The sequence below is a fragment of the Mastomys coucha genome, unplaced genomic scaffold, assembly GCF_008632895.1.
Source record: "Mastomys coucha isolate ucsf_1 unplaced genomic scaffold, UCSF_Mcou_1 pScaffold1, whole genome shotgun sequence".
In the NCBI taxonomy this organism is placed as follows: domain Eukaryota; kingdom Metazoa; phylum Chordata; class Mammalia; order Rodentia; family Muridae; genus Mastomys; species Mastomys coucha.
The window spans coordinates 28,040,636-28,059,876 of NW_022196891.1; the positions used below are offsets into that span (position 1 = coordinate 28,040,636).

Genomic DNA, 19,241 nt, shown 5'->3' on the forward strand with positions numbered 1-19,241 from the left:
TTCTTCCTCTTCCTCCTCCTCTTCTTCCTCTTCCTCTCCATCAAAACTTCCCCGTAGAAGCAGACCCACAATTCCCCTTTAGACTAGTCCTCTGAACTCTGCTCTGGGCTGTACAATGACATTTCTTGTGCCAAAGTACTCAACAGATCCAGGTTCTGAATGAGAAATAGGTTGAAAACCAGACCTGAAGGCAGACTTGACCCTGAGGAGGAGGCAGGGGTATGCACAGAGGCAGAGGCATCAAGCGACCTCGCTGCCACTCTGCAGCTGGAGTCTGCTGGAGAGCATACAGAAGCCTTCCATCAATCAGGATGGTGGCTGATCCTGGCTGCTGATTGGCTTGGGGACCAGAATCTGGCCAAGAAAACAATCCATTCTATGGTTTCCCTGTGTTAGGGCTGAGTCTAGAATTAGAATCAGCTCTTTGGGTTACAGACTGCTTCGTTTATTACAAGGCTATTTTAGAAATGAGAATCATCTTCTGGGGATGCTATTTCGCCTTAACAGCTTAGCATGGGTTAGGATAGTTTGGATTGTGCCGGCACAGACTCATAAAAAGATATTTCCCTACTGTTAGATCCCAATTGAAAAAAAAAAATAGTTCTTGTGTTTCAAGCCAGTGGGCTTTTGGACTGGAATGTATTCTGCTACCTTCAGACTTGGACTAGAAGCACACAACAGTTCTGGCTCTCCAGTTTGGTATGCATTTGGTTGCAATGCTGGGTTTTGCTTTTGTTTTTCGGTTCTGGAAACCCTACCTAGTGTCTCATGCATGCTAAGTAAGTGCTCCCTACATACACACTGAGGCACACTCTTAGACACACTAACTGTGCATCTGTAGTGTCTGAGACGTCACAGCCTCCATTGTCACATGGCTAAGTCCGTGTTATAAATCCCCAGGATCCTTTCCATTCTGCTTTCTACTCCTTTCCTGTCTTTTCTCTTCCTGTCTCTATACTCACACCCATTTTCTGTTTTTCCGAAGAGCCTTGACTAATACAGTTGTGGTAATATGTCAGTCACCATTATATTTCGAAATACATATCTCAGTGTCCTGGCTAGTCTTGTGTCAGCTTGACACACAAACCAGAGGTATCTGGAAGAAGAGCACCTTGATTGAGAAAATGCCACCATAATCAAGCTGTAGGGCATTTTCTCAATTAGTTATTGATGGAGCGCGATGGTGGTGCTCAGCCCATTGTGGGTGGTGACGTCCCTGGGCTGGTGGTCCTGCATTGGATAAGAAACCAAGCTAAGTAAGCCAAAGGAAGTAATGCTGGAAGCAGCACTCTTCCATGGCCTCTGCATTCTCTCCTGCCTTCAGGTTCCAGCTCTACTTGAGTTCCTGTCCTGACTTCCTCCAAAGAAGGACTATGATGTGGAAGTGCAAGCCAAATAAACCCTTTCCTCCCCAACTTGCTTTTTGGACACAGTGTTTCATCGCAGCAACTGAAACCCCTAACAAAGACATTGAGATAATAATAAAGGGATGCCTGATTCCTGTTTCCAAATAATACTGGGGTGAAGACTGGAAAGAGATTTAGATGAAATCAGGTAGTCTATTTACTGATTACTGCAACCGCTGAGAGATGGAACTAGGGTTTCCTTATGCCGTTCTCTCTAGTTGAATATTCTTTAAGAAAAATATATGATGGAAGAACGTAAGGGCCTCTGGTGGGTAACAAAAGTAGAGATGACTGAGAAAGCTACTTTTGTCAGTGACAACTTCTATAGAATCACTTGACTAGTATACATAGGTAAAAAAATAATTCATCTTAAGACTTTTAACTGAAGAAGAGCTACAGTGATCCTCATGCTTCAAGATAAATTTAGATTCATTGGAAACATCAATGATTCCTTCTATGAGGCACTGTACTGGAGTCTTTGACTTAGTAATATGATAAGAGGAAGAAACATGAGCTAAAGAAATTGAGAATAGATAACGAAATTAATGCTGTTGCAGACAATATTCCATGCCTAGATAATTTGCATACTTTAGGAATGTAGGAATACGATCCAAAAACCCAGTACTGTTCTCATATGCTGGCACTGACCAGTCAGTTAATAGGAGATCCAGTAGAGCACAGTGACATGAATAATAGAAGCAAAAACTGCAGGACAGATTGAATCATATCATCTTAAGGCGGATAGACTTTTATGAAGAAAGTTATGCGGCATTCCTGAAGGACATTAGACCTAATTAAAACCACGCATAATACTGCTTTCCCCCAAGATTCAGTGCTTCTGACCCAAGTTCAACAGAGATTTCTGTGGAGTTGGAATGATAAAAATTGTGATTTTTCAAAGTTCTGAAAAACAGCTTGGGAAGAGCAAGGGGAGAGGGGCTGGAGAGGTGGCTCGGTGGTTAAGAGGACTTACCACTCTTGCAGAGGACCTGAGCCTGATTTCCAGCACCCAAGTCAGTGGCTCACAACCACCTGCAATCCCAGTTCTCGGATATCTGATGCCTCTGGCCTCTGAGGGCACCTGCACTCACACGCGCACATCCCCACACAGACTCACACTTATACACATAACCAAAAATAAGAATACTATGTACTTAAAATTTAAAGGATAAGGGGTAGACTCGTTTTTGTTTTACTGCATATTAAAGTTTATTTTCAAATAGTAAAATTATTAGAAGATAGATTATAAAAATGGTGGAACATATTAGAGGATCCTAGAAATTGTCTCAATAAAGACATTAAAATTTGGTAATTATTCAGGTAATAGGTAACAATGGATTGCTAAATGAATGGAAGAACCGATGTTCCCTGGGAGGAAAATGATGTTAGAGACTCACTCATACATTCACAAAAGTAAATTCCCAAAGAATCTCACCCTAAAAGTGAAAAACAGTGCTGGTGTATGTGTGTGTGGGTGTGTGTGGGGACGGGGGGGATCACCTGTGTGTGTGGGGGAAATCACCGCAGGAGGGAATGGCTCTCTTCTGTACATAGAGAACATAAAGCACAAAGGATTGACACAGGAAAAACTATGGGGCTGGAGGGATGGCCCAGTGGTTAAGAGTGTTGACTGCTCTTCCAGGGGTCCTGAGTTCAATTCCCAGCAACCACAGGGTGGCTCACAACTGTCTGGAATGGGATCTGATGCCTTCATCTGGTGTGCATGAAGACAGAGCACTCATATACATAACACAAATAAATAATTTTTTTAAAAAGGAAAACCATGAACTAAATATTAGTTGAATTTTCTGTGTAGTAAATGACCTCGCTCAATGACCCCGCTGAGTCAAAGGCCATAGCTCAGGTTTGCAACATGTGGTATTGCATAAATGGTTCATATCCAGATATGCGAAAAAGACCTGAAGGGACAAAATCAAATCAGAAATTGTATGGAGGATGTGAATGATTCACAAAGAAGAAATCAAAACAAGGAAAAGGAGGGGAGATCCTCAGAACCAATCATAATCAGGGAGCTACAAGATGCTGTCCATACAGACCGGGTTGACAAAAATTATAGTCTGGACACAAGGAGATAGGAAAACTAAAACGTACCTAGTGGGACTACTAGTTGAGAGCTAAAAATTCAAGATATGGCCTAGCTCTAAAAGTACATCCACACCTGGCTGTGGTGGCTCACACCTTTAATCCCAGCACTTGGGAGGCAGAGGCAGGTGGATCTCTGAGTTTGAGGCCAGCCTGGTCTACAGAGTTCCAGGACAGCCAGGGCTATACAGAGAAACTTTGTCTTGAAAAACAAAACAAAACAAAACAAAACAAAACAAAAAAAGTGAATGATTGGAAGCAAGAAGGCGTGCTGGGTGCAAGAAGATACTGCAATTTGGAAATATGGATATTTACAGTCTCTGGGGAAGGTTCTAATTGTTTCCCTTAATGGTCAGTTCTAGAGTGAGTTTTCATACAGGTAGGAATGATCCAGCACAGAGAGTGAAAATAATTGGCTCACAAACAACAAAATTCTGGAAAAAGTGGAAGCCTGGGCTACAAAGCACAAAAGATGAAGAATTTGTGAGATGTACAGCAAGTAGAACAGACAGGATAGAAAAGATGTTAAGTGGTTATGTGGGTGCGTGGTTTCGTCAAGGGGTTCGAAACAGCTTTGATTAAAAGAGCAAGTTAAAGGGACCAGCGTCACAGACCCTGATCTCCCCCAGAAGCTCTTGCTGCCCCTCATGAATTCTAACAGTGTAAAATTCCAGAGGATAAAGTGAATTTCCCAATCAACACCATGTGGTGCTGCTTCATCTCAGGGCCAGGTGCTATCTACTTCTTTGCCATCAGCTTCCGCCTTTCAGACAGCTCCCATCTCATCAGTGTTGTTGAAGATAATGTCATCAACCATCTTAACTTAGCTTCTGGTGTGGCACAGTACGCCTGCATGCTGGTCTGTTCTGGTTCTGTGCTCTTGGTGACTAGCTCTGTAACCTTCTAAGTAAGTGACATAATTTCTACAGAGTGGTTAACGACACCTCTAGCTCATGGAATGTATCCCCAGAGAGGCTAGAAGTTCAGACTTAGCCTGGAGATGCAAACTCTATTTGGAATTTCTCCTGTCATGCGCTCTAATCATGCCAGACTCCTAGGTCTAGCTCCTTCCATCATCTCCTGACCTCCCCCAACCCAGGCCCCCCAGTCACAAATGTCTCACTTTTCTTCTGCCTCCAAAGCTCCAAGTGGCTATCCTAATAAAAATGCCCATCTCATTCACATCTGGTTCTCCAAAGTCGGCTTCTTTAGGGCATGCTTCTCAGCCATTTGAGATCTTTCACACATGCCTAGGGCTCCCCGCAGCTGTGCTCTCTCCCTCCCTCCCTCCCTCTCTCTCTCTCTCTCTCTCTCTCTCTCTCTCTCGAGCAAATACATACTCACCTGTCTTGCGAGAGTCGAGAGACCAGAATGGCAATGTAGGTGAGTTTTGTGCTCAGCGGATCCGGGCAGCCGGAAAGGGCTAGCTTTTTCCTTCTCCTACTCCCCGTTTCCCCATCCTCCTCTACAAGTCCCACCCAGATCCTCAGCCCCTCCCCTCAATACCCCCTGTCTGATGAGTGACACTGAGTCTCACTCCACCCTCCTCTGCCGGAGCCAACCGACAAGCAGCAACCTCTGGACTAGGAATCCAAGAGCATAAAAACGCTCTGAGCTGCCGCGTCTGCTCGTGCTTGTGTTCACCTCCCGGTGAGAGCCGAGGGCGAGCGCGGTGGGAGCAGGCCGCTTAGCTGGACTTTCCAATTCCTGCCGGCACCGCCCATCCATGGTCCTGGACCGCACGCACCTTCAAGACAACTTAGGGAAGTCTACTCTCTCCGATTCCAAAACAAAGTTTGGACAAAGTGAATTTGGGGTGGATTTGGGAGATGGCAGCTGCTCCCTTTGCTTCCTCCGTGTCAGCCCTCAGAAGCCCCCAACTCCAACTCCAACCCCCTCCAACCTTCCCGTACTGACACCCAGCTCCCAGACTCTCCTTTTCTTTCTTTGATTCCCGAGCCTCTGTGGGGTTAGGGATATCGGTTCTGTACCCTACCCCTTTCGTTCTCCTCTCTATCCCTGTCTGCTGAGCTATCTCACCTGTGTCCAAGCCTTCAGCCCATCGTCACCCCTCACTTCCCTTCCCTCCACCTTTCTCTCTCACTCCGTTTTATCTACCTAACGTCTTACTTGCACCCACACCGTCCCTCCGTCCCCCTCCCCCTCCTTCTCTCACTCAAAACCTAACCATGGCTTCTGAGCCTTCTTGGACTGCCACCCCCTCCCCTGGGGGCACCCTGCTGGTCCCCAATGCCACCACACCCTGGCTGGGTAGGGATGAAGAACTAGCTAAGGTGGAGATTGGTATCCTAGCTACTGTCCTGGTTCTGGCTACAGGAGGCAACCTGGTTGTACTACTGAGTCTGGGCCGCCAGGGCCACAAGCGCTCCCGCATGCATCTGTTCGTGCTGCACTTGGCCCTAACCGACCTGGGCGTGGCGCTTTTCCAGGTACTGCCTCAGCTGCTCTGGGACATCACCTACCGCTTCCAGGGCTCTGACCTCCTCTGCCGGGCTATCAAATATCTACAGGTGCTCAGCATGTTTGCTTCCACTTACATGCTGCTGGCCATGACGCTGGATCGGTACCTGGCCGTCTGTCACCCTCTTCGAAGCCTCCAGCAGCCCAGCCAGTCCACCTACCCTCTCATTGCTGCTCCCTGGCTCCTGGCTGCCATCCTCAGCCTCCCTCAGGTTTTCATTTTTTCGTTGCGAGAGGTGATCGAGGGCTCGGGGGTGCTGGACTGCTGGGCAGATTTCTACTTTTCCTGGGGCCCGCGGGCCTACATCACCTGGACCACCATGGCCATCTTTGTGCTGCCTGTGGTGGTGCTCACGGCTTGCTATGGCCTCATCTGCCATGAGATCTACAAGAACCTGAAAGTCAAGACGCAGGCTGGCAGGGAGGAAAGAAGGGGCTGGCGGACTTGGGAGAAGTCCTCATCTTCTGCCGCTGCTGCAGCCAGTAGGGGACTACCCTCCCGGGTCAGCAGCATCAGTACCATCTCCAGGGCGAAGATCCGAACCGTGAAGATGACCTTTGTCATTGTGCTGGCCTACATTGCTTGCTGGGCACCTTTCTTCAGTGTCCAGATGTGGTCTGTGTGGGACGAGAATGCCCCCAATGAAGGCGAGTATGTGGGGTGTGGGGTGAGGTGGTGGTGGGATAATAGTTAGGATAAGGATCACGGTGCCTCCCAGAGCCAGGCAGGATGCAAATGAATGGAGTAACTAAGAGAGTAGGTGCTTGTTTGCCTTAGAGCATCCTCTGCTGCTGTAACAGCAGCTCCCACCTGACACTTAAAGCACAGAAGTTTATTTCTCACTATCCTAGTAGCTGGCAAGCCTGGGAAGGCTCTTCTTGAAAGTGGGGAGGGACTCTTTGAAGATGTCCAGGGTGGTGAAGGGCACCCCTAAAAGTGGCAAAATTGGTTTTTGTATTGGTTTTTATGGTAACAAACATTTCATTTTCTTGCTAACTCATTAACCTATTAATTCTTAAGCCCCTAGGGCCTAATCAGTTTCCAAAGGTCTCACCTGAAAGTACCATTGCCATAGGACTTTGAGGGCTCTGTTTTTAATACAAGAATTCTGGGGACAGACATTCAGATCACAGTCTTGCCCAGTGAGGTCCCGTCCAGCCCACTGAGGCTATGTTGAGTGAATATCAATTATGTGGGATTTCTTGGTTTAAAAAAAAAAAAAAAGATTTATTAGGTACATGATGTTCTGCCTGCCAGAAGGGGGCACCAGATCTCATTACAGATGATTATGAGCCACCCTGTAGTTGCTGGGAATTAAACTCATGACTACTGGAAGAGCAGTCTTAACCTCTGGGCCATCTCTCTAGCACAAGTTTCTTGATTTTTTTAATTTTGGTTACTTATTTAACAATTTTAAAATACCAGTTGCTGCTAGTAAATGACAACACTTGTTCTGGAACGGTGCAGAGATTAGCATGGCCCCCGTGGGAAAGAGGTTTGGTGTATTTGCTAGGCCAACTTCTAGTATGCTCCAAGAGCCTGAGGGTCAGAGACTAACAGATCTGAAAGGGGTTTCAAATAGTCTGGTCTAGGGTGGCAATGCTGGGTTGCAATGGAGGCTGTCCTCTCTCTGTGTGCCCTTCCCTTCTGTGTCTGGACATAGCTCTGTGGCCCTTTCTCAACCGCCACTTCTAATGAGTTAGGACTGGCATACGACAGCACTTAGATCTCAAATTCAACTCCATCATTCTTTCACCGAGGACAGGGAGGCAGGCACAGAAAGGGCCTGCCGCTCAGCCAGGGGGAGACAGAGTAAGGAGTAGAGAGCCCAATCTTTCAGATTTTCCCAGTCTTTCTTTTTCTTTTCTTCCTAGCTATTTTATGTTATGAGTACAGATAGTTTGCCGGAATGTCTGTGGCCAATGTATGTACTTGGTACCCGCTGTTGTGATCATAAAAAGAGAAAGAGCTATAAGAATATGTTCTGGCAGGGTGTGGGGCAATGCAGGGGCATCCCTTCTCCCTGAGGGACCAGACACATACCGGTATAGTATAGAATAGAGTTTATTTAGGGCATGGGGAGGGGAGTTAAGAGGGTAGCAGAGGCAGAGAAAGGCAGAGAGGAGAGAGAAGTAGAGGCTGGCCATGACCATGTGGGAAGAGGGGGAGGGAATGGGGAGAGAGGGGGAACAAAGGGGTAAGAGGCAAAGGAGAGAAGCAGGAGTAAGAGAGAGAGGAGGGGGCAAGCAGCCCCTTTTATAGGGCCAGGCCTACCTGGCCGTTGCCAGGTAACCATGGGGAGGAGCATACCTGGCTGCTGCCAGGTATCTGGGAGGGGGGATGGAGTTTATACAGAATGCTAACACCCACAGAGGCTAGAAAGGGGCATTGGCTCACCTGGAACTGGGGTTATAGATGGTCATGAGCCGCCACGTAGGTGGTGGGAGTGGAACCCAGGTCCTCTGCAAGACTAACTCGTCTCTTTCTCTCGATCCGCACCTTGCCAACAACTCTGGTTCTTAACCTAGATCTACAAAGAGACTTTCCCCTTACCTGAAAGACAAAGTAAGGTTCTTCAAAACAAACAGACAAACGAAAACAACAACCAAAAACAGCTCTGCATGATACCAGAGAACCAAGTAGTCATCAGCCGCCTGAGCTTCAGATGCTGTGGGTGGCTCGGGCTGACCTTGTAGCTACTGTGCAGCTGATGTCCAACTTTTGATGCTCCCGCCTCTGCCTCCTGTCTGCTGGGTATACAGATATGTAACACCATGCTTGGTTCTGTCTTTTTGACATTAGTCTGAACATGAAGGTGTTTGCAAGTTTTTCTGTAGGCAATGAGCATATTAAATCCAACTTACTAGGAAGGATACTAGCCAAGGCTAGACTGGTAGGAAGGGCTTCTTGGGACCCAGCATGTGGATCTGCATGGTGCTGTGGAGTGGCTGTCTCTGAGTAACCTGGAGCTCAGAGTAGTCTGAAAGCCGCTGGCCCGAGATGACACGGCTAGTAGGCGATAGAGCCGGTACTTGAAACAGGCGGTTTACGGACCAGCTTTATCTGTTACATGGCTTTCCTTCTGACAATTACAGGCTGGCCCGTGCCAAGGATGAGATAGTCTTTGCCCTTTATTGAAGGACGGGTAGGAAGAGGAATTCTATTTCTTTCATTAGTTGGTGTGATTTAGACCCGTTTGCCTGAAGCGTCCGCTTTTATTATCAGAGTGTCCCCAATCCATTGTCTGTATAGACAGTGAGTACCTGTGGCCAAGGGGCTTTCTGACCCAGCAGTGCAGAAACAAAACCCTGCCCTACAAGGTGCTTTCAGAAAAACAAAAGCTCCAGGGCAAAACAAAAGCTTTAGAGTGGTTTGTTCTGTACACCCCATTCTCCCATGGGTTTGGGTTAGCTCCGCCTCCTTGCCCCGGCTAGCTGAGTTTGTGCCTGGACTGGGTGTGGTGAATCTTCCCACAGGGGCTGAGAAACCCCGATACTTCCTCGTGGCACATCCTCAGCCCCTACACTGTGCCCGGCTCAGATGGACCAAACCAAAACCTGCTTCCTAAGGCATGGAGTTTGTCCACCGAGGCCAAATGGCCACGGCTTGGTTTCTTCCCCTATGACTCGTGCCTTTTATTGAATGTTCCCACCCCATGCCTCCCCCCCACCTTTTTGGTTTTTTTTTTTTTTTTTTGGTCCCAGAGATGGCCATATGTACAGCACACCCAAGGGAGTCCCTCACGGTTGTCCTGAAGCTCTTGCTGTGTACTGCTACTGGGTAAGCACCTGAGCTGGGCCGTGGATGTTAGTGGTGGGAGGTCTGCTGGGGTCCGGTATCTCTGCTTTAGAGACAGAAGGCGCGGAGTGGCAGTTCTTGTTGACTGTGCTAGAAGAACTGGAAGGGTTGCTTGTGAGTTCCCTCCCGGGTCTGCCATTGCTTAAGAAAAGTTCTACTTCTGTGAAGAAGCTAGTGTGCCAGCTGTGGCACTGTACAGATGTGTGCAGCAGGAGGCGAGGGTCGTCCTAGCAGCTCTCCTGGGTTGTGAGACGTGTTTCCACTTACACGCTAGGAAGAAAGTTGTGTCTGAAAGGGATCTTACTGGACTTTTCCCACCTGTATATTTTGCCTGCCTAAGATAGATTTTTGTTTTTGTTTTTCTCTCATGAGAGAGTAGATTCCTAGTGACAACCTGAGGACGAGATCGGGATCCAAGCTGATGCTCTGTGCCTAGAACCTGCCCAGCATGCCGTACTTGGAGATGGTGGCAGACGTGCAGGGCAGCCATGTTTCATTCGTTACCCTCCCAGGTCCCTAGCACAGGAACCCGCACAAGTCGGTGATCACATGTTCAGTGACCAAATGACAGAAAGACTGAGACCAGAGAGAAGAAGGTGGCCCATAGGGCCCCAAGAAGTCGTTATCCATAACACAAATGAGGGTGAAGTAGAAGGCCCAAAGCTTGTTTATTTTCCCTGCCTTACAATTTGGGTACAGTACAGAAAATGTCTCATCTTAAGTCTATATCCATTAGGGCCAAGGCCCTGCAACCATGTGTTGGGACCCTATATGGAGTCACGTAGGTGGATTTGGGGATTAAAAAAAACTTGGTGAGAGCAACGAATTTCTGAATGTGCAGTGATGGACGATTTATTCAAAATCAAATGTGTAATGAATCTGAGGCGTTTCTGGCCATTCTCACCTGTGTGGTGCCCTGCAGGTCCGCTGCAGCCTTGGTTCTGAATGCACAACAGGCACACTCTGCACTGTGCATGCTGCGGTGCCACGTAATGCCAGAGAAGGCCCAGTGAGGCACCTTAGCCCAGACCCAAAGCTACGGCAATGCTTTTACTACATGGACAAGCTGTTTGCTCTTGTAGAAATATAAAGTCTTAAAGTGAAAACAAAGTCCAGCCACCCTTTCACTGGGGTCGCCTAAGACCATCAGAAAACACAGATATTTACATTAGGACCCATAGCAGGAGCAAGACTACAGTTATGAAGTGGCGACAAAAGTAGTTTTATGGTCGAGGGTCACCACAACATGAGGGCCCGTATTACAGGGTCACAGCACTAGGAAGGTTGAGAACCACTAGACGAGGTGAAGGCTTGCATGAGGGGGCAGATAAAGATGGCTAAGGTTATCCAGCTGAGAGCTGACTATCTTTGGAGCGATGTGTTTTACATTACCATTTCTGTGGGTCAGGAATTCACACACCATTTTGTTGGGTCCTGTGGCTCAGAGTCTCTCACAGGTAAGCAGTCATATTATTATCATCATCTGAAGGCTCAGCTGGAGGAAAATCTGCTTTCAAGTGTGCTATTATACATTCAAAATACTAGTCAATGCTGAGAAACATTGAGAATGCTCTGTGTTCTATAATATTTGGCCAAGATATGCCTACATGAGAACAAGCAAGTACATCCATACCATTGGCATGAAAACTTGTTTAGTCTTTAATAAATATGTACCAAAAATTGTTTTGAAATAAATGTTGGGCTGGAGAAATGGCTCAGCGGTTAAGAGCACTGACTGTTCTTCCAGAGGTCCTGAGTTCAATTCCCAGCAACCACATGGTAGCCCACAACCATCTGTAATGGGGTTTGATGCCCTCTTCTGGTGTGTCTGAAGACATCTATAGTGTACTCATATACATAAAATAAATAAATCCTTTTTTAAAAATGTCTTGAACCACAGAGATCAGTAGCTATGTCTTATGATGGAGAAACCCAGAAAATCTGCACTGTAATTTTAGTGACAGATATTTTAAAGAGCAAAAGATGTGAGGGAATCAGACCCCTTCCCCACCCCCAAAAAAGTCCATAGCAGCAACAGAGAGAGGAAGTTGCTTGGAAGATCCCCTCTTCTTGGCAGTCATAAAGTGACATTTTAAAGAGACCTCTGCTGTTTCAGGGTCTTAGTGTCCTGTGAGACCCTCTGTGAACTTCGCTCTTAAGAAACTCAGAGCAGGTGCTGAGGGTTTATACGAACACCACCAGACAGTGGTGAAACTGAATCAGAACCACACAGTGTCCAGTGATGTGGAAACCTAGGCAAAGCTACAGTCTGCAGGGGCACTTAAATACGGGCTCCAAGCAGAGCTTCAAGCATCGGGAAGTATACTGTGGTGTCGGACTAGTGTTTGCAAATGGACTCCTGAAGAGCTCCCCCAGAAATGGCCAGAACCTGAGATATGACCAGTGAAAGGCCACTTATGGAGTGGACAGGAGTCTGTAACCTGATCATCCAACGATCTCCAAAGGGGAGAACAACATGCACAACATGAAAACTGGACTCGGAAGTGTCCCCGAAGAGTCCCTCAGCACAACCTGACACAACCTGGAAGGCAGGCTTCTGGGCGCTAGAGAGAGAATGCCAAGAGACTCGAGAGGGAGCGAGCCAGTGGGCCAGACTGCATTCGTACTGTGTGCCCCATCCAGCTTGCTCCCCTTCACTTCTGTTTTTCCCTTCGTTGATACCCAGCGCCAGTTTCTCAGGCCAGCAGCAGCCAGCTCTGTCTTGTTCTCTATCTGCTCCTGCTCTCTTCTCTTCTTATTTCCCTTTCTTTAAGTTCACTGGCTGGGCTGGATGGCAGGGCTTCTGTGTCTCCGCCTTCGGAGCTGGGGTGTTCTAAATTATCTGCACTTCCTCCCCTTTCTCTGCCCATTCCACCTTTAGCAGAGACTACATCTGGCCGCCCACGCATTCACGCCTGTCCTAATATTCTTCGAATTCACGTTTCCCTCCTCTCTACCAGCGCTGCCTCTGATGAAGTGATTACTACACGCATAGTGATTACTATGTTTTCTTTTCTACTATTCTCACCTGACTAATAAATTCACGCTTGTAGTATATCAGTTCCTTTTGTTGTCTAACATGCTGGATGCTTAGGAACTGATCGTTTTCCGTTTGACCACTACTTTATTTTCATAGTGGGCCTACTCCTTCATAGTGATTGTTTTTGCAGCTACTATGCTGCTCTCAGGGGAAATCAATTGTGGTGCCCTGAACACCAGTCTAATAAAGAAGGACACCTCAACCCAATTACAATGTAGCTTCTCTTGAGTACTCTAAATACTTCTATTGAAATAATAGGAGTGATTTTTTAAAAATCTAACTAGTGACCTAACCCCAAATGCACAAGTCCTAATCCCAAAACCATAAAGAAAATGAAAAGCCCAAGAAAAATGACTCCTTCAAAAATGTCTAGTCCCACAGTAATGACCTCCAATGAGACTGAATTAGACAAAAATCCCATGCAAAGGATTTAAGAGAATGATCATAAGTATGTTCAAGGAAATCATAGAGGACACATATAAACTCCCTCATGAATTCCAAGAGGATACAAAGAGCTGAAATAAAAACAAGATGTCCAAGAGACCAAGATGTTGAGGAAAAGCAAACTGAATATTGGAAATTTAAAATTAGTAAGTCTAGAAAGCTCTGTGGGAGACCTCGACAAAAGGATGGATCAGGCTCGAAGACAGAGTGGAGAAACTGAGTCAGTCAGTGAAAAATGTAAATTAATAAGGTACAAACATAACATTTGAGATTTAAGGGATACCTTGAGAAGACATGATCCACAAATCATGGGCATAGAAGAAAGAGAAGAATCTCATGCTAAAGGCATAGAAAACATTTCCAATATGGTTTATAACTTCAAAACTCATCTATCGAAGGGAAATACACATCCAGGGAAGGGATGGATTTAAAATACCAAATGGATATGACAAGAAAAGAACTTGCTCACGTCTCATTATAGTTAAGGTACATTGGAAGCAACAAGAGAGAAGCACCAAGTCACACAGACAGACAAGCCCGTAGAAAGAACAGCGGACTCCAGGCTTTAAAAACAAGGAGGGCTTAGCGTGATATGTATTTGCTCAGCCTACAGTCCACCATAACTGAAACAGAAAGAAAACTCTCCATGATGAAAACAGACTAAAGGAACCCAGGACCACCAGGATCTACAGAAGATGCTGGAAGAAACTCTTCATAGCAAAGAGAAAAGCGCACACATCCACGAGGCCCCAGGAAAGAAGGAAATTCACGTCTTTATGATTTGTACCAGCAATGTTCCATCTGTCCAATATAGACACCCTAGGAAACATTCATTTTCTTAGGTGAAGATGGTGCATAGGGAGAGAAAGTTTAGAAGGCCTGCTTTAAGTTTGAGACGGGACTGGGTTACAGAGTGAAGCCAGGTCAAAGGAAGAGGAGGGAAAGAAGGCTCAAATTAGAGGATCCATGGTCCAGGTTCATGGTCAGAAAATCATTTTCTTCTCTTTGGACCAATCTTACACAGGGAGAGTTTACTTGAACCTGAACTTGAAGCAAACTATTCCTAAAGTTAAAAAATCAACCAAAACTGAGATAGTGAGACCTGGACTCAGGAATTACAGGAAAAGTCTGAGCTATCTATCTAGGTATAGAACCCCAAGTGAATCTCTTCCCCTTCTGGGAAATGGCTTCATCTCCTTAGTGGAGATTCAGCCTCTATCCTAGAGCCTCCCCTACCCTACTCCCACTGACCCCTCTTGAGTTGTGATTCTAATGTCTTTTGTGCTTCTTCTTCTTCTTTTTTTAAAAAAAGATTTATTTATTTTATGTACATATGAGTACACACTGTAGCTGTACAGATAGTTGTGAGCCTTCATCTGGTTGTTGGGAATTAACTTTTAGGACTTCTGCTTGCTCAGGTCAACCCCGCTTGAACCGGCCCAAAGATTTATTTATTATTATAAATAAATACACTGTAGCTGTCTTCAGATGCACCAGAAGAGGGCGTCAGATCTCATTGTGGTTGTGAGCCACCATGTGGTTGCTGGAATTTGAACTCAGGACCATTGGAAGGTGCTCTTACCCACTGAGCCATCTCACCAACCCCACCTTTTGTGCTTCTGTCTTGGCAGATTCTACCAATGTGGCTTTCACTATCTCGATGCTTTTGGGCAACCTCAGCAGCTGTTGCAACCCCTGGATCTATATGGGTTTCAACAGCCACCTGTTGCCACGTTCCCTGAGTCACCATGCCTGCTGCAGGGGTTCCAAGCCCCGCGTACACAGGCAGCTCTCCAACAGCAGCCTCACAAGCCGCCGTACAACACTGCTGACCCAGTCCTGTGGTCCATCTACTCTCCGTCTCAGCCTTAACCTCAGCCTCCATGCAAAGCCCAAGCCTGCAGGCTCACTGAAGGATTTAGAGCAGGTAGATGGAGAAGCCACTATGGAGACCAGCATCTTTTAGAGACGATTCCCTGGACTCTGGTTCTGTGCATCTCAGGCACTGGAAATATGGACTAGAAGGTTCAGGGATGGTGGGAAGTAGAGCTTAGTTTGAGGCAGGATGAAGAGGCCAGAGTGGCTGCTATGACTGTTGAGGCAGCACTTAGTGTCTGTATGGGCCATTCTCTCTTAATTTTAGATTACTGGAAATCAGAAAACTCAACCCCCCCCCATTCCTGCCACATTCACAGAGTACCCATAAGCATACCCAACTGGTAGATAGAGCGTTCTAGATCTAGGACAGCCTAGCTGGCATTGTCAATGCAGAGGCTCATCTCATAACTTGGCTAACTGTCCCGATTCTAACCTGACTGGTGCATCGCAGTGGGACAAGGAGAGGAGAGATTATTAGAAAGGAGGATGAGTCTATGGGACTTCCAGTCATGCTCATCTGTCTACAGAAATGAGGTGGTCTGATGGTGATGTGGGACCTGATACCTACTAGGGATGTAGTAAATGCTGGCTCTTCTCTGCATCACCCCCACCACAGGATGGATGGCATGGGAACACACTGTGCATTCTCAGTGATATGGTCGACTGGGGCTGAGATAGGGAGAAAAGGGAGAGGGAAGAAGGAATAAAAATGGACACAATAAAGACCAGGAGCAGGAATGAGTCTGAAAGGCCACAGGGCTAGTCTTGCTTGTCCCCTCTGGGGACCCAGACTTCCTTCCTCTGGGGCAGTGTGGAGCAGACTTTTTGAAAAAAAGATGACATGATCATGGCTCTAGAAATCCTTGAAATTCTAGGGAAAGTTGGAATCAAGGTTTTAAGTCTTTGCTCTGCCCTGGGAAGCCACCTCCACTTTCCGGGCCTCAGCCTCACATGCAGTGAGATGGTCTTAAAGGTCTCTCGGCTCTAGCCTTCTATGGCTTTGCAGTATATAAGTACACTGTAGCTGTCTTCAGCCATACCAGAAGAGGGCATCAGATCTCATTACAGATGGTTGTGAACAACCATGTGGATGCTGGGAATTGAACTCAGGACCTCTGGAAGAGCAGTCAGTGCTCTTAACCGCTGAGCCATCTCTCCAGCCCTGGGAACTAAAATCTTAGGGGAACTTCTCCACTTCAGTTCTGGTTCCAAGGATCAGCCAAAATTATACTAAAAGCACCAGCTAGCAGCAGGTCAGGAGGGCTGGGTCCTGATTCTTCCCTAACTGTGACCACTGTCAGTAAAACGCTTAGCCTGGATGCCTCAGTTAGAAAAGTCAAAGTGGGTATACACGTGGTTTGCAATCCCTGCGGAGGTACAAGCTTTTGAGCAAAATTCTAGGGAACAGGCTCACTTTGCCCATTCCTAGGGATGCTTTAAAGATTGACTGTGGCTCTGTAAAGATACTCCTTATGTGCCTAGTTCTTTGTCATCTTCACACAGACTATAGTCATCTTGGAGGAGGGACATCAATCGAGGAACTGCCTCCATCAGACTGGTTTGTGGGCATTTTCTTGATTGGTGATTGAGGTGGGAGGGTCCAGCCCACTGCGGGCAGTGCAACCCTTGGAAAAATGGTCATAGTTTGTATAAAATAGAAGGCTGACATCAAAACATACATACAAGTAAAATTATACAGACTGAGCAGTTTGTATTCAGGAATACACATATACATATATTTTGTAATAATAGTTAATGCAAAAAGGCAAAGGCTTTGAAAAGGAGAAGGTAGGGGTGCATAGGAGAGCTTAAAGGGAGGAAAGCAAAGGGGGAAATGATGTAATTGCACTATAACCTGAAAAATAAAAGAAATTACTTTAAAATTAAAAAGAAAGTAGGGAAAATAAAGAGGAAAAGAATGAAAGGAAGGAAAGAAGGAATGAAGGAGGGAGGGAGGGAAGGAAGGAAGGAAGAGATAGAGAGAAAGGAAGGAAGGAAAAAGAAAGAAACAAAGAAAGCAGGCAGGCTAATCAGGCTGTGGAAAGCAAGCCAATAAGCAGCACCCCTTCATTGCCTCTGCTTCAGTTCCTGCCTCCAGTTCCTGCCTTGAGTTCCTACCTGGAGTTCCTGCTCCAACTTCCTCAGTGATGGAGTGTGATCTGGGAATTATAAGACGAAATAAATACTTTGCTCCCCAACTTTGTTTTTTTCTGGTCATGGTGTTTATCATAGCAATAGAAAACAAACTAGGGCACTTCTTTGAGAGCCTGTCTGCCACAGGAAGCTTACTTAGGATTCTATGACTGAGCAGGACATCCAACTCTTGAGTACTAGAGAACTGGAGGGCAGCAAACAGACACGGGGGTAGGGGTGTCAGTGATAAAGGTACAAGGCAGGAGGCAGTCGCCTCCTCTTTCTCCTGTGACTTCTGTTGCCAAGGCAGTGTCATGCATCTAACCACCTCTCCTCTGCCTTGGATGGGGTACAAGCAGATGGGATAAACTGAATCATGCTGGTCTGTGTTGGAGATATATATATCTCCATCCTCCCTGTGGATTGTAAAGTTCATTACTCCAGTGCCTTAAAATCTACACTGAAGTCCACACGCTCAGCTCCTCAGCAGACTAAGGCTAGAGGCTCATAAATACAAGAACTGCCTCCTGTGCTACAAGGCAAATTCAAGACCAGATTAGATATTCTAGCAAGACCCTGTCTCAGAGAAAACTCAAGACCAGATTGGATACTTTAGCAAGACCCTATCTAAAAAGACAAAAGGAAAAGGAAAAGAAAAAGAAAAGAGCTGGAGGCAGAGCTCAGTGGCAGAGCAATCCGTTATCAAGCAAACCAAATCCTAGGTTTAACCCCCTGACCCTAGTATTGCAAAAGGAAAGCAAACCCAAAATGGCAGAGTGGTAGGACCTGCCTTCTGGAAAACATGCAGTGCAGCCTTTCCATGGGAGGAACCATCAGGGCCCAGATCCTTACACATGCAAATCCTCCTCATGCAAGTCACAAGAGAAAGTCCAGGAGAAGGCAGGCACGGATTACTGAAGACAAAGAGGAGGAGCCAGGATTGAGAGTTCAAGGCCAAACTAGCCTACACAGTGAGAACCGGTCTTATAAAACGAGAAACCAGAAACACCCAGGCAGGGATAGAACACCAGGCACAGGCAGGGCGGTGTGGATATCGGTGTGTGGGAGGCTGAGCAGGCAACTGTGGGGATTCCTCGGGATGGATTTGTAAGTTATTAAAACCAGTTGCTGATTTTCCAGGTGGCTATCTTGTGTCCTGTGTGTAAATATGTCTTTGGTCTATCAAGTGGCTATTAATGCAGCTCTGCCTGCCACAATTCCCTTCTGGGTCCAGAACTTCAAAGTCCTGGTTGAAATTAACCCATATGGCTCTTTAATTTCTAGGATCATCCGGGCCATATTTATTTCTTTATGAGCAATGATAATGGGCTTCACAATATAAAATTAAAACATAATTTTTTTTTGAACAAGCAGCAAAGTACTGAAGGTAGCTCACCCTTTAATCCCAGAACTCAGGTGGCAGAAGCAAACATACTTCTGTGAGTTCAAGGCAAGTTTGGTCTACAGAGCGAGTTCCAGGACAGTCTGGGTTACACAGAGAAACCCTGTCTCCAAAAAAAAAAAAAAAAGGTAGTGACGGTACCAAGTCTGCAACCACAAGGTGGCAGTGTGGAGCTGGAGGAGCAGGTCTCTGTGTGTCCCTTCCCTACTCCCACCCTCAAGCTGGGCTGAGCTGGGTGCCTACTCTTACTGTAACTTACTATATACACTGATATCTCTGGGAGGCCTGTTCGTTTCTGAAGAGAACCTGAGAAGTGGATCTGGGTGAGAGCGGAGGGAGGACTAGAGGGAGGGGAAACTGCGGTCCAGATGTAATGCATGAGAGACGAGTATACACACACACACACACACACACACACACACACACACACACACGTATATATGAAAAAAATAAAATAATCAGGTTGAAGCTGGACGATGGTGACATGAGCCCCTGATCCCAGCACTTGGACTGCAGAGGCAGGCGAAGCTCTCAGTTTGAGACCAGCCTGGCCGA

General features: G+C 46.5%; 1 protein-coding gene and 1 long non-coding RNA gene across 2 annotated transcripts in view; one reads left to right on the plus strand and one right to left on the minus strand.

The window, feature by feature from the left end:
• LOC116070148 overlaps nt 1-4,969 on the minus strand; it is a 12,263-nt gene extending 7,294 nt beyond the window's left edge. Inside the window, exon 1 of the long non-coding RNA XR_004110293.1 lies at nt 4,854-4,969. This is a non-coding gene — a long non-coding RNA (uncharacterized LOC116070148). The remainder of the gene's footprint in view (nt 1-4,853) is intronic.
• A 710-nt stretch (nt 4,970-5,679) lies between these two features.
• Nucleotides 5,680-15,239, plus strand: Avpr1b (arginine vasopressin receptor 1B). The gene is made up of 2 exons (XM_031341367.1): nt 5,680-6,638; nt 14,905-15,239. The coding sequence occupies exons 1-2, from the start codon at nt 5,699-5,701 to the stop codon at nt 15,237-15,239; spliced, it is 1,275 nt and encodes a 424-aa protein (XP_031197227.1). The 5' UTR covers nt 5,680-5,698.
• The last annotated feature ends 4,002 nt before the right edge of the window (nt 15,240-19,241 follow it).

Excerpts from the sequence above, each read along its gene's own strand:
- Avpr1b (XM_031341367.1), top strand. The coding sequence starts at position 5,699 with ATGGCTTCTGAGCCTTCTTGGACTGCCACCCCCTCCCCTGGGGGCACC. Across the intron at positions 6,639-14,904 it reads CGAGAATGCCCCCAATGAAG|ATTCTACCAATGTGGCTTTC; the intron begins GCGAGTATGTGG and ends CTGTCTTGGCAG.